Below are 12,165 nucleotides of genomic sequence, written 5' to 3' on the forward strand. Positions count from 1 at the left end.
GTATCTGAGCCAAACATCGTAAACAATAGTTGGAATCCGAGTTTATCACAGCAGTTTTGGAACTTGAGAAGATTTAAAGTTTGGTCTAGTCTTGGAAGACAAATCTGCAGTTGCTAAGATCTTCAACCAAAGTCGGTTTGTAGGTTCATGGGTCCAGGAAGAAATCAACAATTAAAAAAGAGATAAATTTTAAATAAAAGTTTCTTAATTTTATAAAGCTTGCATTTAGATTAGGCATGATACATCATACAGTAGAAGTGTTTTTTGAAGATAAAAGTTTTGACTCATCCCGGAAAATGCACACCCAGAGATATTTGCACAACCCTCAGATGGATTGGAAGAAAAGATAGCATAGATGCAAAAATAAGAACACAAAATGTGAAAGCCATAGAAGAAACTCACAGGAAGACATGTGAATCTCTGCATGATTTCATATTACAAATGGGAAGAATACTCACCACTATGTTGGCAACAGGACCCTGAAGAAGCTCACATAGCCAACTGACAGACAAATGCAAGATGTTTGAATTTGCCTGGAGCCAAAATAAAGTACAAAGATAACAGAATTTGAATATAAAATTGACACGTGTTGAAGCGGTGGCTGGTGGCACAGTGTGCCCACCAGCAACAACACCAGGTGACATCTAGAGAATACAACCAGACTTTGACATACAGAGAAGCCCCAGCAGCATATTCGACATACAAAGAATGACACAAATACCCATGCATGACATACAGATCTGTTTTTGAAGAAGAAAAATCCTTAATACAGAGATGAGGGATTTATTCAAGACAGACTGTACTTTCATTCCTGAAATTTCAAGGTGTTGTTTCAAAATTTCTATGTGATTTTCTGAGGCAAATATAACCATTTTAAATCCCGAATGAAGGGAGGGAAGAGTCGTCAATTTTATTTCCAGAGAATATATATATACTGGTTAAGAAAAGACAAACCCTAATTACAGAGAGCATATGATCTTTGACAGAGAAACCCCAGACAGTCCAACATCCAGAGAGCTATTGACTTTCTGAAGATGTTTTTATCTGAACTTTTAGTAATAGAAATGACAAAGGTGATTTATTTTCCCTCGGCGATTTTTTTCGCTAGCCTGACAAGAAACTTTACAAAAAAATTGTTCAACATCACATGAGTTTCAATGGAAACTTGTAAAATATATCGTTCACAATTTCGCGGATACCAGCATAGAATTATAAATCAATGCAAAATGTTGGTATTTACCTGTCTAGTTAATTAAACAAAGGACGAAACTGATGACTGTTATTTCTCAGACACTCCCTAAGGAAAACATAACTAGCTACCCCAGCCCCGGGGGGGGGGGGGTGTCCCTTGACCCATCCTAAGCCTATCACTGATATAGGGAAGAATCCTCGACTAGGATTAGTTTACTCAACAATTAATTCACGTAGGAGTGCGAGTCCTAAAAATTTGGTAACACAGAACTTTCCCAAAAGCGATGTTTATCCCCCAATGGTTGTGCAATGATCAGCAAATATATGATGCTTAAATGATTTGAGTCTGAATGTTAAGGTGAACTTATAAAAAAATGGAAATAAATGTTTGATAGTTCCAGATGCCAGCTTCAAATAATTATTTATTATAATAATGTAATTTCACCATTGTCTACTGACATGTAATAAACCATTCAAAATAAACATAATCATGTGTTGGGAATCCAATTCCCAAAACGTAAATTGTGAATTGTTATAATAAAAAAACAAAACGCAATAAAAGTGTGTGGTAAAAATTGGAGCTTATTTGTTAAAATTGGCAACTAGGGCCAAACTCCATTTGGGTCACCTCATTTATGGCAGCTGATAATTTTCTTGGGTTCCTCTCATTGAGAGGTGTAGGATTGATCTAAGGATCATCCGATTCCGACATGTATTCATGGACATATGAATTTATTTGTATTTTTTAACAATTTGTCAAGGTCGGCCAGCAAGCAAAACAGTCTTCTCACCCCCAGTTTATCCTCAACGTGGCATATAAAAGGAGGAGACCTTGTGGCATTAAACCACTCATCTCATCTTCTCATCTCTTCTCTCTCCTAGCTTGATTGGGTATGTGTAGGAGGAGCAGCTCTTTGTCACATGGGAAGAAGGAGGACGCAGGACTGTTGCAGCAGCGTTGACTAAGGTTGACAGAGAGCAGCAAGGTTGGATGTGACTGCATTGACCAGCGAGGAGGCCAGTTTGACTGCGGATTAGTGTGGGGGGCCTCTCCCAAGCAAGCCGCAGTTCTGGACAGCAAAGCGTTGACCTGTTTTGACCACGGATTTTACCAGCGTTGACTGTTGAGGGTTGACCGCAGGACTGCACATGTGTTGACCACTGTTTGACCATCTTTCTTGTACTGTTTTGCGCTGCCTATCATTGCTGTAGAATGCCGAGTTAACCAAGGTTGAATTGAAGTCATTTGTGAGCTGTTTGACCAGTGTAGTCTTTGACATTGCTGGTTAGGGTTTGGTTGCTGCTGTTATAAAATTACAGAATTGTATAATTGTACTATCTCTCTCTCTGCTGAATTATTGAAGAATATAAGAAGAATTGATCAAAGGGTTTCCCCGCATTGGGGTTTGTCCCTGGCTGGTGCCACATCTTGTGTCTCTTGCCTTGGCTTGTCTTCTAATGTTTACATTTATGTTCTATCTGCATTTTACTATCATGTTGCTGTGATTGCAATTCTGGAAATTGATATTGGGCTAAGAAGAAAATTTGAAGTAAATTGCTCTTAAGCATAGAACATACCATAATTTAACAATATTACCATTGGTTCAAAATAAGGATTCCATACATACTGTGTTTATCATGAGTGTGTTGTGTATCACTTTAGTTGCTGAGTGTGTATTCCAGTTTCCGGTACCCAATAAAACCCTGAAAAAGCTCGAAATGGAGCCAAAATCACTTCAATAATGTCAAGCCGATGTGCAAGTTTAATGTTTATGAACCCTGAAGTTACCCATACCAAAAGCAAACTCAATCAGGGATTATTCCACACTTGCATGTGGACAGTAAATAAATTCAAAAGACTCAAAATGAGAAAATGGCATGATGACACAGATTCCTAACTCGTGAACGTTATACATTGTGCCTCTGGCATCATTATTATAGTCATTACATTTGTACTTCAGAAAGGGTTGAATTGTTGCCAGAAATTTAATTGAATTAATAAGTGTTTTCAGATATTATATCAGCACAAAAATGCCTACATTGTTTTTCCCTTTTATGTATTGCCGTTATCGGGTTACCAGGGTTAGTGTTAATACCAGTTAGTAGATGTGCCCAAGAGAATCCCACGGAGTGCGATTAGATGTGCCATCTCTCAACTCCAAGCAGTGTTCTACATAGAAGACCATCTTGGGACTTGGCCTGCCTAAAGAGGACACAAGTAACTTAAATAAGTTGTCTGATGATGTTCTCTCCGATGATCCTATTCAGCTCTTGCCTATATGGCCAGAGTTGAGCAGGGACATCAAGAGAATGTTGGCATTATCCTTGATGACCACCTACTTGATATAGATGTACTTGATGTCAATAATGATAATATGATAATTATGGAACTCATGCAGATTGGTACAGATGCTACAGATGCTATGAGCAGAAAAATGACAGTTCAGAGACAGATAGATGTCACCTCACCAAAGGGAGGGGCCAAACCTTATGGCAACAATGAGGAAGGCTTGCCAATGTCACCTCAACAACCTTCCTCCTGCTCATTAGTGGGATTTCAACTACAGGGGAGGATTCCTAAATCACCTATAGTGGTGTTATAATACCAGGGCTCAAGGTTATTTGTTTTCTAAGGCCTAAAGATAGATAGAGGGTTTGGCAAGGCCAAATATGACAAAGGTATTCAATGTTAGGGTTAAAGCACTCTAAAAGTTAGACCAATAAATGGGTTGTTATAAGTTAGGGATTGAATGATATTCAATAGTAGGGCATGCAATGGCATATAACAACCTAACAAAATCACTCCCAAGGATCTTCAACAAGGAAGGGGCAAGGACTTCAAATAGTGACTAGGGCTAAACTAAGGCAAACAGTTTTAGGGTTGTTAGATTTGCATAAACAGCAGAAATAAAGTGTTACATCAACCCTTCTAGGGCATCTAAAGCTATCCACTATGCTAGATTTTGCTTGTATATGATTGATAGAGACTACCCTCAAATTTAAGGCCACCCTTAAGCAATAAAACAACGTTTACACATAAATCAGCTCCTAAACCCTAGTGGTTGCCCTAGTCGTCTAGGAGAGATAGAAAGAAAAGGATTTTATTTAGCTTTTAAGGTGATCAACACACTTTTTGACTAGTGCCTTATCCTATAAGGGCTAATGGAGTCTTTATGGCACAAAATTCCAAGGAAAGACAATGAAGGAGTAAGGTGGGATGCTCTAGGGCATCCACTTCAAAAACCCTAATTATTATTCTTGACAGGAGAAATTAAGAATAAGGTCAGCAGATATAGAGCATCCTTATAAGCTTTGAAGAAGACAAATATTACATGCAACTATGAAACAAAATTTCAACAATGATAAATAGTTAATCATGGAACAAGTGAAACCCTACTTTGATATTACAGCATGCACAATATCAATGATAGACAATAAAATTACAACAATCTTCCACAAGAGCACTTATTCCAATCCCAGAATAATGTCTCCAAGAAAACTCGCCTCCAATAACAAGTCACATCCACAAATATCACATTTTGTCCAATGTAACAAGAAAGAGTCAAGTCATACTCTCTTGAGGAAAGACCAAATTAAAAGTGTGTGATGATAAGGTAGAATGAGGGATGGCTCTATTTATATGAGCCTTCTCCCACTCATTTTGTTGATGTTTGTAGGTCGAGAAGGTACTTCTGCACAAGCCTTGTGTCTAGATGTACAGAAGTCATCCACATTCCCTTTAGAACACTTGCTCAAGTGTGAGTAAGTTGCTAATGTAACTTCGCTTAAGTCTAACTTAGGAAAAAGAACAAATTATTATGTTGGCTTATTAATCTAAATAAACTTAGGAAAAGTAAATAATTTACTTTAGCTATTGGTTTTTATCTTAGTTATTAATCTCAAGTAAGGCGAGATCTAATCTCAGTTGTTAATGACTTTGAGATTAGGGTTAGGGTTATGGATTTAGCTCAATGTAAAGTTGTAAAAGCAAGGCTAACGAAAGGAGAAAGACACACTACAGTGGCACGAGATTAAGAGAGGCATCTTCTTGAGCAAATAGTCTGGGTTTGAGGGACGGCAGAGGGGCTGGAAATCTAGTTCTGCAAGGAAGATCGAGCACCGATCTAGGGTAGATCTGTTGGATCAGATCCCGAATTTTTCGTATTATGTATTTTCTCAGCGTTGAAAATTGTAGCAAGAGAAGGTTATTCTTGACTTGTGCCTTAGTTAAGAAAGACCACAAGGTGTCTTCCTTTTGTCATGAACAAGTTCATATATATGAATGAGTTAGCAGATTCATGCATGGAGTTAGAGGGTCAGTCAACTGGGTCTCCAAGTGGCAGTTCGAATTTGGATAAGAGGAGTTGAGACCTTCAGTTTCGATTGAGGCAAGGACAAGTTATAAACTCCAAATCATGATTGGAGAGAGTTCAGTTCAAGCTCAGTTAACCAAGGCAATCACAACTGCAATTCCAAATTTGTAATTGTCTAATTATAATTTTTCCAATAATAGCATGATTGAATAGCATAAAGGGAGGACGAAGGCATAGAATTCAATGAATTGTTTTGTGTGCACAAGGTTGTGAGATAAAACAATAGCTCACGAGTTTGTGAGAGATAGCATCAGGTTGTGTGTGAGGAGAGCTTGTTGTGGAACAGCATATCTAGCAGCAGCATATATGCAATCTTGAGGCAGAGAATTTCCTTGTGGAAGTTCACTAGGAATTAGAAGAAATTCCTAAATAATAGTGGTCTTCTTAGCGCTAGGAAATAGGAGATTTCCAATGAGATAAGAGCAGAGGCTGCACAGGCAACTAGAGGAGTTGGGTCGAGTTCTTGCAGGGAGGTTTTCAGCTAAGTAGTAGCAGAGAGAACAGCTTTGTTTTTCGTGGAATCAATTTGCCTTGTAAAGTGATCAATTGGTATATTTTCTGTGAATAAAATTCTACAGCAAAGCAGAGGGTTTTCCTAGTTGGGTTCCATAGAAAATTATTGTCTCTTGTGTAATTGTGTATTTATCTCTATGTGTAATTCTGATGTTCTTATTGTTGAGAAGTTGTGTCTTGGTGAAAAGAAAAGTAGTTTCAGACTGTTCATTCAAGCAGCAAGAAGAATTTCAAGGAAATTCAACACCCAGTTGGGCAATTATTCTAGGATGGGAACACACATAAGTTTGGATCAATAATGAAGAACTTTGTTGGGCAAAATCTGTGTGTTATTTTATGAGAATAGTTATTTATTTTTGCTTCCACTAACTAAGTTGAGAACTTAGTTGTGTAAATTATTCAATAGATTTGTTTTCTATTAGTTTAATGATTTACTAGGCGTTAGGTGTTGAAATGTGTAACTAGGTTTGGTCTTCATAATATCTTATTTACTCTTCATTTTATATATTTGATGTAAAAGAGAAAGAAAATTATTGTTATCATTTTATGAAGCATGGTGTTTCATCCTCATGGTCAATTTGTTTTTAGGTCAAAGCACCCATTGTGTGCTTCTAGGATTTGTCATCATTGTATAGAGTCAAAAGAGTGATTGTCATATGTAATAGACCCTATTGGGCATCCTATAAAAAGCCAAAAAGAATTTATTTTTTGTCAAAATGTGTCAAAATATCCCTCCGAGATCAAATCGGCCTTGATATGATGAAGTCGGCCACTTTAGGGCAGTTCATACTCCAAGGACAACTATATATAAGTGCCACTCAAATTCATTTGAGAGACAATCAAGCAAGCTCGATCACAATCACACAAAGGAGACCTAAAAGTCAAGCAAAGGAAAGAACTCAAGGAAGGAAAGTCAAATTGGTTGTCTGATTTTTTATACTTTCATCTCCACACGTGCGAAGAACTAGGGCATCATTCTTGTTGCAACAAGATCAAATTGCAGTCATCTTAAAGAGTCGAAATTTGTTATTGTAAAGGTGAAATTTGGAAGCCATATTTCCCTAAAGAAATAAGCATCACAAGCAAAGGAAGAAGGAGACCTCTTTCACAATATTTCTCCCACATGTGCAAAGACGCAGCTACTGCAGATTCGCAGAAAGGCCAAAAATTTGTAGAACTAAAGAGGACAAAAAAGTGTTGCAGGGGTCAAAGTTGAGGATTTGGAGAAGTTTGACCACAGTTGACTTTGTTGAGCTGAAGTACATTGAAAGGAAGATTGACTTGGTCTTGGAGGGATCTTGGTATTGAGTCTAAAAGGTCTTGGAATTTGTCATTTGAAGTTTTTATAAGAAGAGAAGAATTTATTGTGGGTTTTCCTCTCTAGGAGAGGTTTTGGCCCTGGGCTAGCAGCCTACATCTTGTGTCTATTTGTTCTATTGATCTTCATGTTTTGGTAGTCTTTTTATGATATGAACACCATAATAATCAAGATAAGAAGAAGCAAATTATAAGTACATCAAGTTAAAGTAAAAGGACATCACAAGCAGTTATCAAAGTAAAGAGAAATCACACCTAATCTAGCTGCCCTAGATTTCTCAACACTAGATTTAACGGAATCTAGCATATTTTACAAATAAAACAACTAACGCCCACTCATTTTACAAATAAAACAACTAAAGAAGCCCTATTGACAAGCTTGAGTGTTCCACAAGAAAGTGTTTACATGTGAACCACATAGATCAAAAACATAACACAAGTGCCATAAAAGCCCACATGTATGGGAATAAATACTCTGAAAGCATGATGTCGTCCTCCAAATGAGCTCAATAAGCCACTAAAAAGTGAGATAAGGGCTAATGATTTCTCCATACTCCAAGATGCATCTCAAGGATCTTGTGTGAGCCATCCAAAGTCGCTCCATGCCAACATGTCATGTCCAAAGTGCCCTATGTCACCTTGAAAGGAGGAAGAGGGGTGACGTGGCACTCAATAACTAATGTATTGGGGCTCCAATGTTATGTACAAGCCCTCGCTTGTCATTTCAAGGACGACCATCATCATTTGGGCTCTGGAACAAGTGATGCCCATCAAGTAGTGTCAACGCCAACTCGTGGCTATCTTGGGTCTACTAGGCACATCATCAATATCTCTAACACCAAGCTTCATGGGCTCAACGTTTTTGCATCTAGGGATCCCTCGAAGTGTCAAGAGTCGTGTGAAGTCATCAAATAGCCCAACACTCTAATCTAGGTAGACAACATTGCATCATCAAAGTCTCTCTCTCTCTCTATCTCTACATTGGATAATATGGCCTTTGTTGCTCTGATGAGAAGGTGGGGCAATTGTTAAAATTGGCAACTAGGGCCAAACTCCACAGGGGTCATCTTATTTATGACAGATGATATTTTTCTTAGATTCCTCTCTCCGTGATGTGTAGGATTGATCTAAAGATCATCTGATTCCGACATGTACAAATGAAGTTATGAATTTACTTTGATTATGGACAAATTGTCAAGGTCGGCCAAATAACTTATGTAGGCTTAGAAGCCTAACAGTCACGTCTATTCATCCTCAACGTTTGCTATAAATACATGATGCCTTAGCCTCATTTGGACACACTCATCTTCACACTTCTCCCTCTCTCTCCTCATTGATTGGGTACGGATTTATAGGCCTCTCTCTCTCCACCCGTCTGAAATTTCAGGAGACTGAAATTTCAAGAGGCACAAATTTTAGGAGGCCTAAATTTCAAGAGACCGAAATTCTGGACAATTTGACCAAGCATTGACCAGCATGCGTTGACCTCCTTTGACTGCGTTTTTGTGGGGGCTATCTCTATTTGGGTAGGACGCATTTTTGGGCACAGAAATCGATGCCAAACATTGACTTTGACCAGCATTGACTGCAGCTAGGGTGACCGCAGGTTGGCTATTTGACCAAATTTGACTAGGCTGATTTTGGGTTCTTTTGAGAGTTGATTCATCTTGTTGTTTGCAGGCTGAAGTTGACTGAAGTTGACCAATTCATTGAGGGTCAAATCTGCCATGTTGACCAACATTGACTTTTTTTGTTAGGGCTCTTTTGCTGTTGTCATAAATTATCAGATTTGGAAATCGTACTATCTCTCTCTCTCTATTGAACTATTTAAGAACATAAGAAGAATTGATCAAGGGTTTTCCCCACACTGGGGCTTGTCCCTGGCTAGTGCCACATCTTGTGTCCTCTTGTCTTGGCTTGTCTTCTACTGTTTATGTTTATGTTCTATCTGCATTTTAGTATCATGTTGATGTGATTGCTAATCTGGATATTGATATTGGGCTAATAAAGAAATTGAAGTAAAATTGCTCTAAGGCATAAACATACCATTGTTGCGTAAAATTAACATGGTATCAGAGTTGAGGTGAAGACAAAGCCCAAGCAAGAATGAAAGAGCAATCACCAAAGACAGTTGGACAAGGACAAAAGGCTCAATGGGTTCCTCATCCTACTTCCCGGCTGAAGACAAGCTCCATGATAAATTTGACTATCATGGATGGAGGATGTCTCTTGATTTGACCTTGGAACAAAAAGAAGTGATGGATTATGTGCAGGGTAAAATCCCTGAGCCTCCTTCAAATGCACCGACTGCTGCGAAGACCAAGTACAATAGGGCTAAAGTCAAAGCGAAGAAGATTATCAGGGATTCCATTAAACAAGCATGTGGTGGCCTATATCTCTGAATTGAAGACCTCCAAGGAGATCTACGACAGGCTGGTCGGCATGTTCAAGGTTAGTAATGTTAATCAAATTCTATTTCTCAAGAATAAGTTGAAGGATATTAAGAAGGGCAAGAGCAAGGACATTCAATCCTATTTCTTGAGGATTACTGAGATCAAGAATGATCTACTCTCGATTGGAGAGGTCATTCCTGACAGGGAACTTACTCTCACCAACCTTGGAGGACTCCCACCTAAGTGGTATGTATTTAGAACCACCATACTCAAAAATGATCAAACTCCATGGTTCGAAGAATTGATGTCGAGATGCATTCAAGAAGAAACAAGAATGGTGGAGCAAGAAATGCCTTCTAATAGAAGCAACCCCACTGCATTCTCCGCTCATGCTAAGAGGAAGAACAATGCAGGTTCAAGGAAGCAAAGTCAAGGAAGACTAGGATTCAAAAATGGAAGGAAGGGAAGATGCTTTGTTTGCAGTGAGTTTGGCCACTATGCAAAGGAGTGTCCAAATAGAAGGGACACATCGCATGATGATGATCACAATCATTGCAGGGGCAACTTCAACAACAACGATCAAAGGAATGGCAGGTCCAATGGCAAAGGAAAAAGGAATGCGGGACATCAAGGAAATGGTCGATCCTCCAAGAAATCAAGGAACTCCAGGTATGGAGAATCCAATGTTGTTAACAATAAGCAAAAAGAGTACTATCTTATATCGGCCATCTCCACTGCCTCTCCTCTGGACACTTTGGGAAATTGGCTGATTGATAGTGGTGCCTCAAGGCACTTCACCAGATACAAGGAAGCCCTCTCTAATCTCATAGAAAAGGAGACAAACTTGGAGATCATCCTTGGAGATGATGCGACCTATCCCGTGAAGGGAGTAGGGGATATTACCCTTCAACTGAATCAAGGTAATTGTTGGGCATTGGATAAACCAACGCTCCCCGTGTGTTTCGTGACATGGACTAACCACCTCTCGTGGATCCTTATCTTTGGCAATGCGATCATTGTCTAACACTTGCAGGTTTTGGTCTAACGGCAATCGTGATTCCCAACAAGTGGTATCAGAGCCAGGTTTCTTCATATCAGTCTAACAGCTTGAAGAAGGATTCTTAGTCATGATGAGAAATCAAGAAGTGTCAGGAAGACCTCCTCTGTTCGATGGCACAAATTTTGGTTTTTGGAAAAAGAGAATGTCCTACTACTTAATGTCCCTTGGACATGAAGTTTCGCATTCGGTTTTAAATGAGTACATAGCTCCTTCCACCCTTCCAACAGATCAAGACGAAAGGAAAGCCTACATTGCAAATGCAAAAGCCTTAAACTCCATCACTAGTGGAATCACTAATTCTGAATTTACAAAAGTCATGAATTGTAACTTGGCCAAAGAAGTATGGGATAAGCTAATTAGCTTATACGATGGGGACTCCAAAGTTAAGAAGGCTAAGCTTCAAACTCATAGAAGGCAATTTGAAAATTTGAAAATGGATGATGAAGAAGATATTGCAACATACTTTCTCCAAGTAGCTGAAGTAGTCAACTCTCTTAAAGGATTGGAAGAAAACATTGAAGCAAGCACTATTGTTCAAAAAGTCTTAAGATCTCTCCCAGACAGATTTGACTCCAAAGTAAGTGCTATAGAAGAAATGAAGGATCTAGATACTCTCAAGATGGATGAACTTCATGGAATCCTCATTGCCTATGAGATGAGAAAAGGATGCCTAAGTTCCAAAGATGCAACATTCAAGGCCTCAAAATCAAAAAAGGGGAAAGAATGGAATGCTAGTAGTGATGACTCCGACGTTGAATCCGAAATGGCGCAATTTGTACGAAGACTAAAGAAAGAATCTAAGCTAAAAAGTAAGTACCCTCTTATTTGTTTCAAATGTGGAAAAATTGGTCATTGTGCTACAAAATGTCCCCATAAGCATGATAGTGATGGTGAGGAAAATTCTAAAAGGATGGTATACAAAAAGAAAGGGTTCAATAAGAAGAATTCCTTCTCTAAGCAAGATGAGTCTGATGAAGATAAATTTGTAGTCATCAAAAAGAAATCAACTAATCAGGTCCCTCACCACAAAGGAGGTAATGAAGAATCAGATGAAGAAAATGACCATGCTGGAAGCCAAGAAGTATTATTCATGGCATTCACAAATAATGATGATTCAGGGCTAGAAGGAAATGTAGATGAATTGTTAATAAGTGCCATTGAAGAAAATGAGAAATTACGAAATAAAATCATCTCTCTCAAGGTAGAAAACGAGGAAACAAAAAGAAGGGAAGACCTCTTGAAAAATAAGCTAAAAGAAAAAGAAGAAGTTTGTGAAGAACGTGAAGCCGAAATAGTATCTCCAAGGAAGGAACTGGAG

General features: G+C 38.6%; 1 protein-coding gene across 3 annotated transcripts in view; it reads right to left on the reverse strand.

Moving 5' to 3' along the window:
* Positions 1–12,165, reverse strand: part of LOC149150249 (Zinc finger C-x8-C-x5-C-x3-H type family protein) — a 375,155-nt gene that overhangs the window by 317,436 nt on the left and 45,554 nt on the right. The window contains exon 1 of one of the 3 annotated variants that reach the window (XM_089441276.1): positions 2,820–2,853. The exons of the other annotated variants lie outside the window; for them this stretch is intronic. Within the exon in view, the coding sequence (XP_089297402.1) occupies positions 2,820–2,831 (12 nt within the window). The 5' untranslated portion in view covers positions 2,832–2,853. Of the gene's footprint in view, positions 1–2,819; positions 2,854–12,165 lie in introns of those variants that run through there. 3 annotated transcript variants of the gene reach the window in all.

Source organism: Pinus tabuliformis, chromosome 9 (assembly GCF_031772625.1).
Source record: "Pinus tabuliformis cultivar Carrire ecotype Pingquan chromosome 9, CPIR1, whole genome shotgun sequence".
NCBI classification, from domain to species: Eukaryota; Viridiplantae; Streptophyta; class Pinopsida; order Pinales; family Pinaceae; genus Pinus; species Pinus tabuliformis.